At 40.1% G+C, this 20,894-nt stretch overlaps 1 protein-coding gene across 3 annotated transcripts in view; it reads left to right on the top strand.

Moving 5' to 3' along the window:
* The window catches only part of RHBDF1 (rhomboid 5 homolog 1), a 208,876-nt gene that overhangs the window by 98,502 nt on the left and 89,480 nt on the right, over positions 1–20,894 (top strand). For all 3 annotated transcript variants that reach the window (XM_077448794.1, XM_077448793.1, XM_077448795.1), the window contains 5 exons: positions 11,928–12,141; positions 12,874–13,080; positions 16,112–16,234; positions 17,804–17,970; positions 20,335–20,586. In XM_077448794.1, coding sequence (XP_077304920.1) covers positions 11,928–12,141; positions 12,874–13,080; positions 16,112–16,234; positions 17,804–17,970; positions 20,335–20,586 — 963 coding nt within the window. The remainder of the gene's footprint in view (positions 1–11,927; positions 12,142–12,873; positions 13,081–16,111; positions 16,235–17,803; positions 17,971–20,334; positions 20,587–20,894) is intronic.

Genomic DNA, 20,894 nt, shown 5'->3' with positions numbered 1-20,894 from the left:
ATAGGGCCCACTTCAACATTTGTGGTCAGTGGTAAGTTCTGCATTAACAGATATTCAGTGGTTGCTCTGGCGAAAAACAGGTCAGACCGTAGAGTGCTAGATGTTGACGTTGACTGTAGTCAGGGTCAGAACAAACAACAATCCAGTATGAGCTACCAGTACAGAGATTTAGGTGAGATCTGGAAAGAGGGTGAAGTTGAAGTCAAGGTTGGCTGTGGTAAGAGAAGAGATGAGGTCCAGCAGGGAAATTATGGTAGCAAGGGCAAGAGGTATAGAGATTTCCTATAGCTCCCCTATAGAACAAACAGACCGTATGACAGTTAGTATTCCTTGTAAGTAACTGAAGTTTTAAAGACAACAAAGTCAGTTTTAGGCTGCACTGACATATGTTCGCTTACTTGTAAAACATGCTGATGAGGATATCTTGCGTACTGGAAGTGGCAATGGAGGACTATATTTCCCCACATTGTCCTATCTAATTTGTGTTGGCTGACTACCACACTAGAAAGTTTGCTTTTAACCTGAGCCTAGACTTTGGACATTGCGGTTGGTCCTATTACCTTAGAAACATTGGTTAAGCAATTGTTTAGACTTAGAATGAACTTGTTATACACATAAAGAAAGGAAAGGTACCCAAAGAGACGTGAGAAATTAATGTAATCAAAATGCATAGTACTTTGCACAATAGCTGAGTGGTAAGCAGATGAAAAGGATAAATTTATGTTTAGACTGCTGACCAAAGGTTTCAGAACACTACTATTTTTTTTAGTTTGTATTGCAATTTATACAGTTTAATGTCTCAGTAAACTTTGAAATGAAAGCATAGAACACCTAAGGGAAGCATGGAGTACTCTAGAATTTCCTGGTAGAGGGCTGCACTTACTTTTTACTTGATAAAACACAGTGGACCAACACCAGCAGATGACATGACTCCCCAAATCATCATTGACTGTGGAAACTTCACACTGGACCTCATGAAATTTGGACTCTGTGCCTCTCCACCCTTCCTCCAGACTCTGTGACCTTGGTTTCCAAATGAAATGCAAAATTTTCCACAGTCGATGATTTAGGGAGCCATGTCATCTGCTGGTATTGAGCCACTGTGTTTTATCAAACCCAAAGTCAGCACAGCCCTCTACTAGGAAATTCTAGAGTACTTCATGCTTCCCTCTGCTTCCCTGGGCTTCCATAAAACATCAGCAGTGCCACAGGCTGATCACCCACATGCCACGCTGCATTGATGCAGTAATTCATGCAAAAGGAGCCCCATCCAAGCATTGGTATGCATACTATACTGTACATAGACATATTTTTCAGTAAGCCAACATGTCTGTATTAAAAATCCTTTTTTTATTGGTCTTATGTAATCAAATTTTCTGAGATACTGAATTTTGGGTTTTCACTAGCTGTAAGCAATAATCATCATAATTAAAAGAAAGAAATGCTTGAAATATACCACTCTTTGTGTAATGCATCTATATAAAATATGAGTTTCATTTTTTGAATTGAATTACTGAAATAAATGTACTTTTTGTGTGGATAGGGTGCAAAAACATCATAAAGATTTGTTTTTTTTTTTAAAGATGCTACCAATAGCTTTATCCAAATGCTTTTTCACTCAACTTAGGAGCGTGCTCACTGCATTTACATGGAACAGTAAGAGACACTGAATTGCCATGGTGTTCATTAGGATGTTTGTCTGGTGGCCTGGGTATGCAGGATATCTTAGTTTTCTCTAGGACCATTGCCCTTCAACAAATTCTTAATTGTTGTTTCCATGCCTTTGTGGGTTTCTACAAAAAAAAGATATCAGGAAGGAATCTGCTCCTTGGCTCCCCTGAGCACTTTGTGGACTTACAACAGATACTTCTGCCCTTAAAGTCCAAAGTCTTAATTTATGGGACAAATTAAACAGCAGTTCCAGGCAGTCCCCTACTTACAAACGACTCCTACTTACAAATGGAGGGAGACAATAGGAAGTGAGAGGAAATCTACCCATAGGAAGGGAAATTCTCTCCTGTAAGGAGAAAGGAAAAAGGTGATGCTTTATCACCAATTCATGTTTCCCTAACAGCCCAAAATTTTCAAAATCTAATTGTCATTGGGTCAGAAAGTGAGGGGAAATCTTCTGAACAGGGGCACAGACAGCTAAACAAACATTACAGGGGTGATAACCCTTCCCTATGCTATCCAAAAAGCTTAAAATAGATTTTTTGGCTGGAGCTACACTTAAAATTTTTTACCTGTTCTGACTTACAAACACATTCAACTTAAGAACAAACCTACAGTCCCTATCTTGTTTGTAACCCGAGGACTGCCTGTATACCTTTGTTTCCCCTATGTCCCCTCTATGACCAGTATCATACTATCAATAGTAGGGAAAATTGAATAAAGACAACAGTCCATCCAGTTCAACCTGTGTAGGTGCATGTGTGTCAGTGTCTATATTTCCCTTATCCCTGTATGTTGTGTTCCTTAAGATGCACATCTAAGGGTCTCTTAAAATACTCCCCGCAGCCACCACCAATTGTGGAAGAGAGTTCCACATACTTATTGCCCTGACGGTGAAAAACCCTCTTCTCAGTTTAAGGTTAAACCGCTTCTCTTCCAATCTCAATGTGTGGCCCCTGTGTCCTCTTACACTCCTTGTGCCTGAATAGTTTTTTCCTACCAGTGGGAGGCTTCTGGCTGGTGGGCACATATCCTTTTTGGTACTTGGACTTGAGGGGGAGATGTGAGCTGTGACAGACCAAATTACTGCCAGGAAAGATTTTGATCTTGATCTTTTGATCAAGGATGAGTGGCGATACAGAGAGTTCTCATAATTGTTTCTAGACTGAGGCATGTACCATTTGCCTTAAGTCTTTAATAACACAGTTTGAGAAACTCTGCGCTGCGAGCACCCCAATTAAGCACATGATTCCTGTTCTATATAAACTACAGACGACTCTTCCCCCATAACATTACTATCTGTTAGACAGTGGGAACATGATCTGCAGTAAGATTTTTCAGACTCCCAGTTGAGCGCTCTGTATTACCTAACTTTTTTGAGGTCAATCGAATCTAAGGCACAAGAAAATAATTAGAAGTTTTCAACCAGGTGGTACTATGTTTCCACTAAGTGGGAACTAATTTGTCCCTCAGCTTTGCCTCTCCGCAGTGAGCGGGACACATTCCTCCATATTTGGTGGGAAGGCCCAAAGATTCATGCCCTTTGGGCTGATATTAGAGGCTAAATAAAATTATACTTTATATACTTTAGATATACCTTTCTGGCCACTCTGTTTCCTCCTACATGTTCTTACATGATACTGATTAGTCACTAAAAAATGCTATGTGTTACCACTCCTCTTGAATGCAGCCAAACTGGAAACAGGTTCAGGACCCTAGTAGAAAGGATTGAGTCAAAAAGGTAACTGATATTATGGATGCAGAGGAATGGCTGGCAGGGTCATCGGTTCAGTTGGATTATGCTGCCTTTCTACTCCCACCCCCTCTGGGGGACAAAATCCTACTTAGATTTCGGATCTTGGACATGTATAGGGCGTATAGAAATTTAAATAACTACTGCGCTAACCTGAAAAAATGTGAAAAAGAAACAGCTACATACCAATGTGACAAAGATAAAATAGATACAGGTAGTGAAATAATGTAGCGCTAACAGATATACACAAATATCGTGATATATGTGAAAAAATGCTGAAAAGAGGCAGTGATGATAAAAAAGGAACTCAAAAGTCCATCTGTAATAAATGGCAATGTGCAAACAATGTGCAATGTCCAACACAATGAATAGTGTAGAGCAAAAGCTGTAGCTTCCAACACCAAATGATGAGAGTTCACAGATGAGCAGGATGGAAAAACTCTGTCCGTTGAAGAATCATCAGGGCAATAAAACATCAACCTCATAATGAGATGTAAATTCTCTTACTGGAATAGGTGGACTCTAATGTCAGCAGCACAGAGTCAAACAGGCAGAGTGGCACCGATGGCAGGTATGTGGAATTCACGATGGTCTGAACATCCGGAGGGGGATCCGAAAGGACTGTGCTTGACCTCCAGGTGGGCTTCAAAACTAAAACCATCACAACTAGATCTAGAGGGTCAGCTTAAAAAGGACCTTGCATCCATTCACATCCAGATGATATATGGAAAGAAGGAAATAGAGGTCATATGTTCCTTTTAAGAAAAATGGTACACAACATTATAGCAGAAGGGTATAACCATGCTGTTGGTAAGGCCTTTTTTTTTATTTGGTTAATGTATGCTTATGGAGATAATAGTTTAGTGTGAAATCTAGACATCTTGTATATTGTTTATAGTGTCTGTACTTTCTTGAAAACTTTATGAAAATCAAGATTGTGCTAAAGAAATAAATAAAAATAACCAAAACATTGCCCGATAAACAATTTGTTAAAATTCATACCCCAGCTCTTGCAGTTTCCAACTGCTGCTGGCTCTTGCTGTCCCAGTTCGGCTTCAGTGAACTTCTGGTCTTCGCAGGAAAAAGTTAACAGTGGACAGTGCAACCTCAAGCCCGTCTGCCAGCTTGGAGAAGGGTGGGAAAAGATCAGGGGAGTGCTTTACTTTCCTAGGTTACAGGGCTGTATGTTTCTGTTGTAAACAGAAATATAAGGACACATTAAAAAATTTAGCCACCATGTGCAGATATAAACGCGGAACACGCCAGTTATATTCTTTCAATAATTGTAAATTAATTCTTGCTTGTAATGTACCCACAAAGGTGTTGCACTCGTGGGTCGCTTTGCATTCATGTTTTGTCTAGTTCATCTCAAACCATCTCCATGGTGTTTGTCTGGAGATCATCATTTAGGTTTAACTCTACAACAACCTTTCTCAATCTATTTACCGCACAAGAACCCTTGAAAGAATTTTCAGGTCTTAGGGAATCCCTGCTTACATAATATAATTTCAGTGGGAATAATGCTGTTCAGATTGGTAGTTGCCCCTCTTACAGTGGTGCTTAGAATACCACCTTTAGAGCCAGCTATAAAGATCACTGGTGTCATTCGGATACCAGGCCTGCAGCGGATCCTGGGTTGCCACTACAGTGTATCAGTCAGTTTACTTATCTGGGGGTTTGCATATCTGCTAGGGTTGCAGACTATTTTTGTTTGAATCTGCAGCCCTTGTTAGATCTGCTAAAGAGGAAAATTGAGATAGTGGAAGAACCTCTCCCTCGGTGTGATGGGGTGGATTAACCTCCTAAAAATGAAAATACTTCCAGTCTTCTTGTTTTTTTTTTACGTAACTCACGGGTTTGGATTCCATGCTCCTTTTTTCGTTGGGTCCACAGCATTTTTAATTCTTTCATATGGGGGAACTCCCCTCCTAGATCCTCCCACAATCTTAGAGGTGGTGGTGATGGGTTCTTATGAGAGCCTGCGCCTTGTTTATAGGGGTTCTGGGGCTCAGTTTCCTCTGACTGACACAATGCGAGCCACTGTTAAGGCTTGGGGCTATATTCAGAGGTTGCTGGCACCTGCTTCTACCGCTGTATCGCCACCCCCCCCCCCCTCCATTGTGGAGAAAACCTAGTTTTCCCTATCTGCTCATAATACCAGATCCGATTATATGGGTGTCCCGAGGAATTAAAACTTTAGGTGATATCACCAGAGGGAGCTAGCTGTTACAGTCCTCTGATCTAAAACAGAACTTTTAGCTTCCAAACCCATATCTTTTTCGCTATCTTCAGTTGGGCCACCCTTTGTGTCCCAATTTGGCTCCACTAAGCTGGAACTTAGATCCTCAATTTTGGAGAAGGTTCTATTGGCTGACTCCATGAAAAAAACTTTATCTGAATTAAATAAGGAGCTGTTTCCTTTGGTGGCTAAATGTAGGGAACAGTGGGTGGAAGAGGTCCCTGATTTGGGTGGAGAAGAGTAGGATGATATGTGGAGCGTTCCCTTCACTCACTTACACTAGAGATCACTTAATTCAATTTAAATTCCTGCATAGGATCTATTAAATCTACCCGGTACATAGGCTGAATGCTGGTGTTGCTCACAGTCTCCAGATGATTTTAGCCAAGTCTTTTGGCATTGCCCGGTAGTCAGGGAGTTCTGGTCTGATGTTGGGTGCTGTATAATGGAGATTACATCCATACCAATGCCCCTGGCGGTGGCAACATGCTTACTTGGCCTGGTGGAGGGCTTGGCACCTACTCCGGCCCAACGTACCTTACTTAGCTTGCTATTGTTTTATGCATGCAAGGCACTGATCCTTTACTGGAAGAAAACCGGGACTCCCTCGCTGTCATACTGGAAAGGTCTTGTAAATAGAGTGATTCCGTTCTATAGAGCAACATACCTAAGCTGAGAGTGTACAAAGAAATTTGACAAAGTTTGGAAGATTTGGCTGGACAGTGATCTTTCTTTAGCCTAATGACTATATCGATTTCACTGAGATAAAAGGGCTTGTCTGCCTGGTGCTGGATATGGGCGCATAGGACTCTGTAATTTCTGAATTCCCATTGGGATTAGTTGGGGACTGACTGCTGCCTTGATAGATATAAATAGAGATGATTGCTGGCCTCCCTATTATGAGAATTGTGAAGTTGCTATATTAATGCATATGTTATGATGTTGCTATATTTTTCCCTATTGTCTTAGGGACCTTGCATCCGGGTGGGTGGAGTGGCCACTAGGTGGTGAACCTGGATTGGGGGGGGAGGGGGGATGGACATTATGATGGGATGTTATGTTATGTTGTTTCCATGATTCCCGCCCTGCTTGGCGAGGTGTTTTTACTTCTTCATTTGTACTATGCAAACTACTAATAAAAAGAAATTTACAAAAAAAAAAGATCACTGGTGTCATGCTACAGGCGGTACCATGTGGTGATAGACCTGGAAATATAAGGGCATAATCAAATGGGAGGTTGATCAGCCAAAGTTCAATGAACCCCTATCAACCACTCAGGAAATCTTAGGGTTCTCTAGAACCCTGGTTGAGAATGGTTGCGCTACAGCACGGGCCTCCAACCTTTTTAAACAAAGGGCCAGTTTACAGTCCTTCACACTTTAGGAGGGCCAGTGGGAGTAGAAAATCCCTCAGGCTTGGTGGTCATTGGAATAAAAAAAAAATACATCTGTGGTCAGTAGGAGGAGGCATAGTGCCACATTGTGTTGGTGGGAGGAATAGTAACCCATTATTGATGTTATTGTAAGGAATAGTTTCCCATTGTTGGTGTCAGTGAAAGAAGAAATAATGCCCCGTCGATGGTGTCAGTGGGAGGAATAGTGGGTCATCTTTGATGTCCATGGCAGGAATCATGCCCCATTGTTGGCATTAGTGTGAAGATTAAGTCTCATCATTGATATTAGTCGGAGCAATAGTACCCCGATATTGGTGTAATTGGAAGGAATAGTGGCCCATTGTTGGTGTCAGTGGGAGGAGTAGTGCCCCATCAGTGGTGTTGGTGGCAGGAACAGTGCCCCATTGTTGGTATTAGTGGAAGGAATAATGCTCCATCTTTGATGTCAGTGGGAGGGATAGTGTTCCAACATTTATATCAGTGGAAGGAAGTATGACCCATCATTGGTATCAGTGGAAGAAATAGGGCCCCAATGAGAGGAATTATGCCCCACTGTTGGTGTCGGTGGAAATAATGATCCCTTACCAGTGTCAGTATGAGGGGAAAAAATTGTTGCCTTTTAAAACAGAATATTGTGTTTGTGTATACTAAATAAATTGTTATTTCCATTTCACAGTAAATTGCCATTTTATTTTTTATCACTCAACTACTTTTTTCATCCTGCACTGCATGCATAATATGTGATCAAGTTTTACCCAATAAGTATGTGAAAATAATATACAAACGTTATTGCATGTATTTTTGCTACAAAAATTACTGCTACATTCTGGCTGGGGTTAACCGTGGGTTTGTGTGAGGTGTTTGTTTAGGAGAGCAGGAAAAGGCGTTTTTTTCTGTTACTTTCGTATTTAAAATGATAAATAAAGTATTATTTATTTTGGAAACTTGACTATTTTGAAATAGAATTTATTATAAAATAACATAAGGAATGCATGTAAAATAAACAATTTAACTTTGTGATTTTGCTGTGTGTAATTTTATTTGGTTTGTAAATCAGTGTTGATGATTTTCTTTACTTTGGTTATTTCTATCTTTCCTGCACCTCCAATAAAATGTCTAATGCAGATGTCATCAGAAAACTGAATATTTAAAGACTTTACTCTAAAGCTAATTTTCACTTTGATAAATATTTTACCTTTGTGCTGTATTAAAAAAAAGGCTTAAAGGTTACAGATGTTAAACTAGTAAAGAAAAAGTAATTCCAGAATAGGGCTGCTGCTGGGATGTGTGACAAATGCTGGGAATTTGGTGTTGTGACATCTCCATGAGAACTTTATGTAATAGAGGTTAAGTCAAAACAGATAATCCGTTGCATAATAGATATGGTTTATATATATGTTTGCAGATACAGACCGAAAACCACATCTTTGCATTCAATTATTTTTGGAGTATAGGCCCTCTTTAATAAATGTTTATGCATTTTAAATATTCTCTGCTACCAAAAATGGTTTCTTTTTTATTTCTTTTATTGGTTTTTACAAATAATTCTGGTGAGTAAAAAAATCTTTTTTTTTTTTTTTTAGATAGTATTTATTCACTAATACTATCAATGCTATATAAAAGGCCTAAAAGATGAGCAGAACATATACCAAAAATTCACCAGCTTTAGAGCAGCTGTGCATTCCATTGGCAGAAAAGAAACCTTCCGTCATGCTCGCTTTATTCTACAGCTGTCATATTTGTTCTTTTACATGTTGGGGGTGCTATACTCCTGGCCCCCTCAGATTTAAGTGCTGCAGGTCTCATGGACCCCAGCACTATGGTCACAACTGACACCTTTTCTTTAGGCCATTCATAAAACTGAGCCTAGGGATGTGTGTTTTGTAAATGGCCTGGAGGAGAGGGGGAACCCAATGGTAGCACTGGGGTCAATGAGACCTGCAGAGTTTACAGCATGTAAAAGAACGGAAATGAGAGCTGTAGAATAAAGCCAGTATAACAGATTTCTTTTCTGCCAACAGAATTTATAAATACTGTAATACAATTTTTTTTTGTTTGTTGTGCCTGAAGTTGGGTTTTAGCATAATACATTTTAAAAACATAAAATCAGCATACTGTTCACCCGCTCAGTTAGGGAGGCAGGCACACTTTGGGAATATTCAGGCTTTCTTAAATTTTTTATTTTTTTCACTCTAATGCCCTGTACACGGTCGGACATTCCGACGACAAAATTTGTCGGAAAATCCAATCGTTCAGAACGAGATAACGTACAACATATACAACGGGGCTATAAAGAGGCCAGTAGCCAATAGCTTTCGTCTTGTAATTTATTCTCAGCATGGGTGGCACTTTGCGCATCGGAATTGTCTACACACAATCGGAATTTAAATAATCGGATTTTGTTGTTGGAAAGTTTTAGATCCAGATCTCAAACTTTGTGTGTCGGAAATTCCGACAGAAAAAGTCAGATGGAGCCCACACACGATCGGAATTTTCGACAACACAATCCGATTGCACATCTTCCGTCGGAAAGTCCGGTCGTGTGTACAGGGCATAAGTCTTTACTGGCCCATGTATGGTTAGGGATAATCTGATGTCTAATCAACCTAATTGGCTGAACCAGTACACAGTATATCTATCTATCTATCTATCTATCTATCTATCTATCTATCTATCTATCTATATACACAGCCCTCAAGGTTCCACTTGCCTGTTTTGATAATATTTATTTTTGTAACTTAGTTTTGCATAACGCATTTCACAGTTAATTTCATGAGCTACTTTATGAGGGCATGTTTAGGGGCGGTGCAGGGTAGGGGTTGGGTGGGGCAACTGGTGGCGAGTAATCCTTTAGCCCTTGTCAACACGGTCGGATATTCCAACCACAAAATCCATCTGATTTTTTCAGACGGATTTTGTCCGAAACTGGTGTCGCATACACACGAAAATCCGATCGTTCGGAACGTGATGACGTTCATTTGTTACGACGGGACTACGTTCAAGCTAGTAGCCAATAGCTTTGGTCTCGTAATTTGATCTGAGCATGCGTGGCACTTTGACCGACCGGAATTCTCTAAAAACGATCGGACAAAGTCCGATCGGATCATGTTGTCGGAAGATTTTGTAACCAGCTCTCAAACTTTGTTGGTTGAACATTCCGACAGAAAAAGTCAGATGGAGCCCACACACGGTCGGATTATCCGACAACACAGTCCGATCGGACATTTTCCGTTGGAATGTCCGACCGTGTGTACAGGGACTAAGACCTGGCTAGCTCAGAACTTGAAATTTTGAGTAGTAGTATATTGTTAATATACTACTGTATACCTGTAGTAGTATATTGTTAATACATATGCACCTGAAAATCTGTGTATCACAGGAACAATACATATGTGTATTTGAACTGCATATTTAGCTATTTTCTGAAGTTTATTGGAATATTTGATAACTGCGCCAACCCCAAATTAATATTTGTATCTGTGACAGTGAAAACTGTGTACATCAATCAGTGACATGTCATTCATTAAATTGAACACATACAATGAACATATAAAAAGATGCACATACAAATTATATCCCCACAAAAATTATAACCACAGGATAAAAAAATATTATATATGATGTATATAAAAAGAAAAGTCCCAGTGATGCTCCTGTTCACACATAGTTTAGCCCACGTGCTCAAGGTTCAAATCCGTGTTTATATATTCCACCAATTTGTAATGCACCACCACCTTCCAAAATGTGCACAGAAAACAATAATCAAAATGCCTCAATATATGCCTGGATCAGTTGTTTCTTTTGTAGAAATATGCCACCGGTTTCCCAACGGTTGTAGCAATATTAATTCCAAAAATCTTCACCTTTCAATGACCTTAAAGGGGAGTTCTACCCATTTAAAAGTAAGTCACTATAAAAGGTGTAGCTGATGACTTTTAATAATCAGACACTGACCTGTACCACGGTCCAGCGATGCAGGCGTACAAAGCCCCGCTCCTCTCCCCCTCCTCTCCTCTTCTAACTGTGGGTGGCCGGCTGTGGCTTCACAGCCGGGTGTGCATTGCACGCTGCGCACTGTGAATTTGCGGGCAATCTTCTGGGACCTGTGACGTGTCTCAGAAGATTGCATGGAGAGGGGGGGGGGAGAGGTGATCTTCCTTCTGGTGCCACGGAGCCAGGGAAGGAAGTTGGAGCTGGGTGCCTCTAACAACAGGGTACCCGCTCCTCCCCCAAAAAAATGACATGCCATACTTAAAGCGGAAGTTCCATTTTTGGGTGGAACTTCGCTTTAAATCGTCATAGAAAACAAACGACCATCATTGCGTAACATTCCTTACTGTATTTTTCTTTAAAAACATGTATCAAATATGCATTTACATGATATGGTGCCTTTAGACGGGCACTGTCTACCCAGCCGAGTGAAGCCTATGCTCGCTGTTCCATATTCAGGAGCCGGCATGCGGTGCAAGCCACGGTTTCGTGCGGGTTAGGGACACGTTGTGACGTTGTCGTTACTAGCCTCTACACGTTTCGCATCACTCATGCGTCATCAGGGGCCGCATAGTGGGGAATTCATAACTGCAGCAAATCCTACAAACATTTTTTTTTTTTGCGCCGGTGACACCATATACACAATTTTCTGAAGTTTCACTATACTTTTCTCTCATTATGACAGTATAATATATGCATTCCTACCTATGGTATATAATTGTGTTCACATATGCATCAGTTTTTATTCTTCTATATATTAACATGGTTCCTGTTGTACAGTTTAAAATGGCATCGCAAGGAGAAGGTGAAAATAAATGTATCTTTACCACAATTCAATTTATACTTTTATTATGATAAGTATCTAATTTGTATTTTGTCAGGGGCACTGCTGACTGGTTTGGAGTAAGTAAAGAGAGCGACTCGTCTCATAAATGGCAGAGGAAGAGCCTTAGACATTGCAGCCAGAGATATGGAAAGTTGAAGCCACAAGTTATCCGAGAAATGGACCTCCCTAGCCAAGACAACATATCTCTAACAAGTACAGAAACACCACCACCTCTCTATGTGGGACCAGCTCAGTTTAATATGCAAAAGGTATTATTCACACACACTGAATTGACATTCTTCATTTTCCTTGAATATAAACCGTCAAACATTGAAGTTCTTAAATAATGATAGTTTATGTATATGGACAACATACATTTTGATTTATTTTTGCCTTAACCAAGATTTAAACCTGAAAAAAACTAGGACAATTTATAACCGTTATAAAAAATGGAAGTCACTTTCAGGTGCCAGACGAAGATGGGACAAAGACGTATTTTTATAGTAAAAGTCAATTATTGCATGCATATAAATACAAGTGCCGATGTTTCTGAGTGCTTTTATTTTTCACTTTTCCTTTGTTGTGTGTTGGGGGAGGGGATCATGTACTGTATGCAAACATGCAAATATGCAGTACTACTACAGATGCGCATTTCTTTTAGTTTTTATTCCTCTCATATCTTTATACCGCTTATGGACCTGAGCAATTTTTACATTTTTGCTTTGGGCCCATTTACTCAACAATGTACATGGTATTCAACCTATGAAAACATTCTTGGGCAAATGTGCATTCTGTGTACACATTTATGCATGGGCACCTTTATTTTATAAAATAATGTATTTTGTCACGTATATCTATATGATAAAGTAATGAGGTGAGGTCACTACTTTATACCTTCATACCTTTCTTTTCATTAGGAATAGCTATCAGAGCTGTATTTACAGAATATGTTAGGATTATTATATTATAGGTATTAATAATATTCATTTCAATATATGCAGATTATTGATCCACTGGCACGAGGACGTGCTTTTCGAATGGTAGAAGACATAGATGGCTACAGTATGCCACATACTCCTATGACACCAGGAGCAACTTCTCTCTGCTCATTTACCAGCTCAAGATCTGGATTCAGCCGATTTCCCCGGAGACGGAAAAAAGAGTCTGTGGCAAAAATGAGTTTTAGAGCTGCAGCCGCACTTGTGAAGGTAAGATCCAATATATTTTGTGATATTTCCACAAGTTCTCTGCATCTCAGATATTAGCAGTAAGATGTGCTTGATATGCTTTCTAGAATTGGAATGTTATACATTATTACCCACTTATTATATCCTTGTCTTAGTGTTTTGTATAAGTGTAATATAATTGAGCATACCGACATACTGCATATTAGTTTTACATAACTTGGAGGAGTGATCACTCCAATCCTATTTGTTACTGCCACTCGTGTCCAGATAAAACTTCTGTAAAGACAAGTTGGCTCATCTCAACCACTTTTCCCTCATTGTCACTACTTTCACTTAGGATTCAATCCCTGTGTCAATGCTGGTCAACCTGTTCAAATCACAAAAATTTCCTTAAGTGCATTTCAGCTGTCATTTAATATAAAAGTAGGTTTCATCTACAATGCCATTGCAATTTTGTGGCTTTTGCTTTCAGCTGAGCTTCCAGTATCTCCTGCTTAAGGCCTCATGCGCATTGGACATAAATAATGCTAGTATCGTTGCCCTGTTAAAATCTTGTTTTTTTTCCGCTTTTTTGCATTAGCGTTTGGCTACCTTTTCTCGTGTTTTTTTTGTGTTAGCTTTTTAGCAAGAAAACACAAGCTATGTAAACAAAAATGTTTAACCGGTTCCTGACCAGCGCACGCCGATGTACGTCGGCAGAATGGCACGGGCAGGCAAATGGGCGTACCTGTACGTCTCTTTAAATTTGCGCACTCACATGCTGGTCGGGACCCCCGGGGGTCCGGTCACGGGTCCCGCGGACTCGATGGCTGCGGGCATACCCGCGATCGTCTCACGTGGCAGCTGAACGAGTAAATGCTGTTGTAAACAGCATCTCCCCGTTCTGTCTAGCAACTAGTGACGCTGATCTCTGCTCCATGTGATTGGAGCAGAGATCAGTGTTCACTAAATTAAAGCCCAACAGTTAGTAACACACCCCTAGGAACACTTAACCCCTACACTGCCACCCACTGGTTAACCCCTTCACTGCCAGTGTCATTTACACAGGAATCACTGCATTTATATAGCAGTGATTGCTGTATAAATGACAATGGTCCCAAAAATGTGTCAAAAATGTCCGATGTGTCTGCCATAATGTCGCAGTCACAATAAAAATCGCTGATCGCCGCCATTACTAGTAAAAAAAAAATATTGATAAAAATGCCATAAAACTATCCCCTATTTTGTAAACGCTATAACTTTTGCGCAAACCAATCAATAATCGCTTATTGCGTTTTTTTTAACAAAAATATGTAGAAGAATACGTATCGGCCTATACCGAGGGAATTTTTTTTTTATATATATTTTTGGGGGATATTTATTATAACAAAAAGTAAAAAATAATGCGTTTTTGTTTTAAATTGTCGCTCTTTTTTTGTTTATAGCACAAAAAATAAAAACCGCAGGGGTGATCAAATACCACCAAAAGAAAGCTCTATTTGTGGGAAAACAAGGACTAAAATTTTGTTTGGGAGCCACGTTGCATGACCGCGCAATTGTCAGTTAAAGTGACGTAGTGCCGAATCGCAAAAAGGGGTCTGGTCTTTGACCAGCAAAATGGTCCGGGGCTGAAATGTGGTTAAAAACTTTGGTTAGTCATGTTTTACCACGTCTACCGACATTAGATCATTTTTACAGCTCAAAAAATCCTCTCAAAACCCTCCAGTTCTGTTTTTTTTTCCCAGCCAAAAAAAGTCCCTACCAAAAACACTGATAACAGCCTATGTGTGCATGCACACACATAGTCCAATGTACATGAGGCCTAAAAGCGACCTTGAATTATCAAGCAAGGTCTGCTTTTTAATTCTATTAGCTCAATCTCTGCTAAAATCTTGTAGTAAAAATAAAAATACTTTACTCCAGCTTACTGCACTGGGTGACTACACCATCCCTTTGGCAAGATCCTGGGAAATACCCTAAGTGTCATGAGAAGTGATGTCATGAGTACAGTGGAGAAAAATATTTTCTTTATCCACTTTCGATATCTTCTTATTAATCATCCGTTGGTGAGCTAGTTATACAGCATTTTTTGCATTCTATATTCTAGAGTGGACGATACTAGATGCTTATCTAAAATATTTTTCGCTGTGCAGGGTGGGGGTGAAAATCTCACAAACCGAATCCGACAGTAAATGAAAGTCTGCAATTTGTTGAACCCTGCCACAATAAACCCAAACCAGAAAAAGTAGTTTTGTATAGAGGTCAACTTTGAGGCATCAGGTGCTTCTGTTTTTCTTTAAAGTAGAAGTATGGCCAAAGCTTTTTTTGTCCCTACTTTTCCTATGGTGCACAGGAGCTCTGCACTCCTGTGACCTCTTTTCACTGGACAGTGGGCTAAAGCCTGCTGCCGGCTGTCGACACTCACCTGGTCTAGACTAGGGAATGATCCTGACTTTGCCACTGGAAGACTGAGCCAGCTGCTCCCTCCCCAGCCCAATGCTCCAGTGAGCACCGGTGGGGCAGTGCAAAGAGCCACTGACTCACAGTCATTGCTTTCTGCTCAGAGCGGAGGGCAGAACTGAACAATCAGCAGTGTTTGATCACTCAGTTCTCAGTGCAGAGGCGGTGGGGGACAGATGCAGCCCATCGGATTGATGCTGCATCCACCTAGTTGAGTATAAGGTTTTTTTTTTAATACAGCATACTTCTCTTTTAAGTGATGTGGTACCTCAATCTTGGATTTATAATTTAGTGTGAAGTATGCAAGTGGAGAATGGGTAGAGTCTACAAGGGATAAAAGAAATCCATCAAATGACTCAGTTCACCAAGTCTCCACATATTACTGAAATTAATAATTTTAGGGTGGCCTGACCTGGGTCAATGAAATACGTTTGGATAATATTAGAGGTGTACCGCAGTGTACCATATATTTGTCAGAAGATGGTGTAGCCACATTTATAGTAACAGCACACCTGGCTCCATAAAGGAGAAGGTGGGAAGTGTAGGTGAAGGAGAGAGCTTAAAATTTTCCAAAGCTATAAACACTAACAAATGCGCTAACATTTCATTTTAGGGTCGATCAATAAAGGAAAGTACATTACGAAGGATAAATAGACGAAGCTTCACTCCGGTTAGTTTTCTAGAAGAAGACACCATGGATTTTCCTGATGAACTGGACACATCATTTTTCGCAAGGGTGAGAATTATTATTTCCTTGTGGTTTCAGTTGTAAAGACGTAGTATAATAGCAACACAGAAGTGTGAAAAAATCCAAGACTCAATTGCACCCATATCTTTATTCTCAATGCCGTTGGCTTTGTCGATAAAGACCATCGGTGCTTTTGTAGAAAGGACACTTCTTAGTTTAATACAGGTACTAGTTATGATCATTTGGAGGAAAACAATAAAAAAAATTGTTATCACACGCTACTACACTAGTTATGTATAATTTTTTGGTTTTATGGATTACCTTTATAATTCAATCCGCAGTCTGTATCATTTTCCAAAACTGGTAAGAATAATAATATTTCTCTGTTGCGGTATTGAAAACAGGGGTTAGTCTTTAAACCATTCCTAAATAAAACAGCTCCAGATATAATTTTGTCAAATAGAAATGAACGGCCACACACTAATGCTGTCACCAACGTAAAACCAGCTTTAGTTGTAGTTCTAAAGCCTAAATATTTTTTACGTTAATGCATTCCCTGCATTAAGGTAAAAAATGTTTAGGTAGTAATATCGCCCCCTTATCCCCCCCTAATACTTACCCGAGTCCTCACTTGATGCATTGTTGTGCCTGTTCATCCATCCGTTCCCCCAACTCTGCTGTGACAAATGAAACTGGAGGCAACAAGGATTTTGTCACTTCCTGTTGTAGTGCTGTCATTTCCTGGCCTTTACAGCCTGGGAATAATCTAATCAAACACAATCTGTGATTGATCAGATGCTTTGAAGGGCAAAGGAGACATCAGGGGTCTAATAGACCCCCTGATGCCTCAAATAAGATTACCTGTCACGACCCAAAGCTATCACTTGTTCAATCTTTGTGGAATGAAAAACAAAAGTGTAAAAACTATTTAAATATATATATAAAAAAATATTTTCAAAGCACCCCTGCCTGTCCCCATGTGCTCACATGCAAATAAAAATGTGCATGTAGGTCCAGCACACATATGTAATTGGTGAATGCATTACAGAATGTTGGAGTAGGAGCAATAATTCTAGTACCATAGCTTCCGTATAACGCTAAACTGATAACATATTTAAGGCTATTAAAATGTTGTCTATGGATAATTTTAGGTACCAGTATGTTGCTGTTTAACAGGCATGTACAATTTTAAATCTTGACATGTTTGGTATCTATTTTATATTTTACCACAAAATTGGGTATTGTATTATGTTTGTGTGCACTAAAATTCATTTAATTGTAGTTTTCCTTAAAAATTCTTCTTGATAAATGTCTGCACAAATAATGCGTGAGATTAAAAAAAATGGCAACAGCCACCATTTTATTCTCTAGGGCCTCTGTTTTTCAGAAAATATATCATGCTTGGGGGTTTAAAGTAATTTTCTAGCTACAAAAATGCAGATTTTAAACATGTATGTAAAAATTAAAAAAATGTCCAGGCAGGCAAACTTTTAATTGAATTTGAAGCTGCAAGAAAAGTCAAAATATTTGTCTTCCTTCTGCATTTATCAGTTTTATTAAATATTTTTATTTTTGCTCTGTTTTATAAATATAAATATCATGCTGTTTTATAAACAGGAAGGTGCTCTTCATGAAGATATGTCCAGTTACCCCGATGAAGTGTTTGAATCTCCCTCAGAGGCAGCCATCAAAGAGGCCGATAATACAGAAAAAGCAGAAGATGCTGAGGAACATACAGGGAGTGCCTTGGACAAAAGTGAATTAGAAAAAAGTCATTTAATGCTGTAGGTGGTCATCTAATTTACAGAAACTAAACAGTAATTGTTAACTCCCCCCTTTATTGTTTTTATCTATATTCAGTATATCCTATATAATATTAAACTTAAAGCGGTTTTAAAGGATGTCTTTTTTTTTATTTATTTTTTTATAATAAACATGTTATGCTTACCTGCTCTGTACAATGGGTATTGCACAAAGCAGAACCAAACCTCCTCTTCTGGGGTGCTCTGCCAGGGCTCCTTCTCTTCTTTGTATGCCACCATAGGAAACAGGGCTGTGTGCATCCACAGACAGACAGCGTGGCTTGACCCGGCTCCCTCCTCACAGGATTTGAATGACAGCAGCAGGAGCCAATGGCTCCTCCTGCTGCCTCTGTCCTGTGACTGTATGGAGGAAGGAGGGACCCAATACAGATGGGCACAGGGCTGGATCGGGTGAGGACTCAGGGTAAGTATTTTGGGGGGAAGGGGACATACAAATACTGAGTCTTTTTAACCTGAATGCTGGGAATGCAGTAAGGTAAAAAAAAATGGCTAGCCTTTACAACTTCTTTAAGAGACACCTTTATTTTTACATGGGGTAATTCTGCCTCCAGTTTCCTGGGGACAAGCTTCACCAGTACTTTCATTTGTCCTTCCTGTATAACATACCTTCAGCATAAACCTTACTTTCCAATATCCATGCCTGCAATGAGATGGCCCCTTTAAAGCACATAACTATACTTCCTATATCCTATAAAAACTAAATAACGCTGGAGGCTTTTTGCATCCAACAAGCATTACACCCCTAAGGTGGATACGCACAGATCGAAATTCAGCCAGTTCAGCAGGGATTAGATTAGCTCTCCTGATTCAACAGAAGTTGATCTGTAGTTCAACTTCTGTTGAATGGGATTGTTAGAAAAAAATTAATTCCATCAGTTTCTGCAGCCAATTGGCTACAATGCTGATCAGTGTATTTTTTGACAGTGAAGGTGTCCCCACCTCCTCTATTCACCTCATTTGCGTGGATAGGGGAATCCATTTGTTTTATTCTGAGCTTTAGACCCTTAAGCCGGTGTTGTGTCGAATACTGTCCCCCGTCGGATAGTGTCCGCCCTGTACTGCGCTTGCGCAGTACGGAGGATAAGGAGACACCAAAAGTCTCCCAAGATAAAAGGCGCCTGTGCACTGAGTCCAGGTTGAAGCCCCACCATCCAAGTGGACATAGAGTTAGAATAAAAAATTGCCAAGCATGGCTAGCGAAGCGAGCCCGCGAGGGGCCTGTTACTAAGTGCTACCGTATGTCCACTTGCATGGTGGGGCTTGAACCTAGACTCAGGGCAGAAGGTGCTAACAAATGCACAGGCGCCGTTCATCTTCAGAGATTTGCAGAGTCTCCTTGTCCTGCGCCTGCGCAGTATGGGGCAGACACTATCCGACGGGGGGACAGTTTTTGGCAGAACACCGGCCATACATGGATCGAAATTCGTTTGGTTCAGCAGGGACCGGACACATTTTTATCCATGTATGGGCAAGTTGATATTATAGAAGTCAATCTACCAATTAATTCTGTACAACCGCCCTGTTGGATCTTTGCCGGTCAATTAGAGCTGCCGGCTATAGCCAGCAGCACTGATCAGTGTATTCTGATGGTGGAGAAGTCTCCCCACTGTCAGAATACAATAGCTCAGTGGGAAGGACTTCCCCATCCACATTGAATGTGTGGATGGGGGAACCGGGTCAGTTGTTTTTTTCCGTTCATTCATGTTGGTTGAATGTAAAAAAAAAAAATCATCTATGGGCTGCCTTGATGAATTTACTCCTAGCTCCCTGTTTGCTCTTCCATTCAATGTTCATACCCCCCTTCTATCCTTTGCAGAAAAACACTTTCTGTGTACTATCAGCAGTCCTGAAAATGTCCTGCCCACAAACAGCTTTATCTCATGTTCCTCTCTCTTGTCTGCTTGCCTTTCCAATGTTGAACTCCCCCCACTCGCCCTCCTTAGCAGGCTTATATTCTCCCCCCTGTGTGTCTTCTTCTCTTCCTCTTTGCTATCATCCATTGCACACATGCACACACACTCGTTTACAGCAGTCAGACTCGGTCACATTTCCAACACACTTGTGCCCTACAAAAGTGTGCCCTATCCTCCTACACTTTCTACTCTTTTCCCTATATCTTACAAACATTTCAAGACAGCTAAAATCATTGACAGGCATTGACTTAGTACCACCCAGATAGAACACCTGGCAATAATGGAATTTGTAGTAGCAGTGAAGCTGTTGACCAAACTTTAGGTAACTGGAAACAACATTTAGGATTTAATAAAGAAATGTGGGTACATGGAGTCTTTCATCTGCATATTAAAAAATTCTGTCTTATTCCAGGCCACTGGAGAGAGGTTGGCGTAAAGTAAAAGAAGGACACCTTGTACAACCAAAAATAAGACTTTGTCAGGAAGTAGTCACTGTCAGTCCTCAAAAGAGAGGCCAACGGATAACTGTTCCAGTAAAGAAGTTGTTTGCAAAAGAAAAAAGGCCATATGGTCTTGGAATGGTGGGAAGATTAACAAACAGAACATATCGTAAAAGGATAGACAGCTATGTAAAAAGACAAATAGAAGATATGGATGACCATCGGTATGTACAGTATAAGTCAATGTACTAACTAAATAAGAAACAGTTATTTGTACATTTTGTTTATAACTTGGTAGTCATTTATTTAATTTTTGTTTTGTTTAAAGTGGTAGTAAACCGAAAAAAATAAATATATATATATTTTCTCCCTGCAAGTTTAGAGTATAATGGTCTAGTATGCATCGCATACTAGCAAATCATGAAATACTTGCCTTAAAACAAAGTGCTCAATCAGCGCAGTGTCAACACTGACAGGGCTCCCATCTTCACTTGGCCTTTCTTCCGGATTCACGGGCTCCACCCATTTTGAA

This window comes from Lithobates pipiens, unplaced genomic scaffold, assembly GCF_037356315.1.
Source record: "Lithobates pipiens isolate NorthernLeopardFrog02 unplaced genomic scaffold, aLitPip1_a1.2 Scaffold_22, whole genome shotgun sequence".
NCBI classification, from domain to species: Eukaryota; Metazoa; Chordata; class Amphibia; order Anura; family Ranidae; genus Lithobates; species Lithobates pipiens.
The sequence above is the reverse complement of the archived record's forward strand: the minus strand, read 5'-3'. Positions and strand labels throughout refer to the sequence as shown.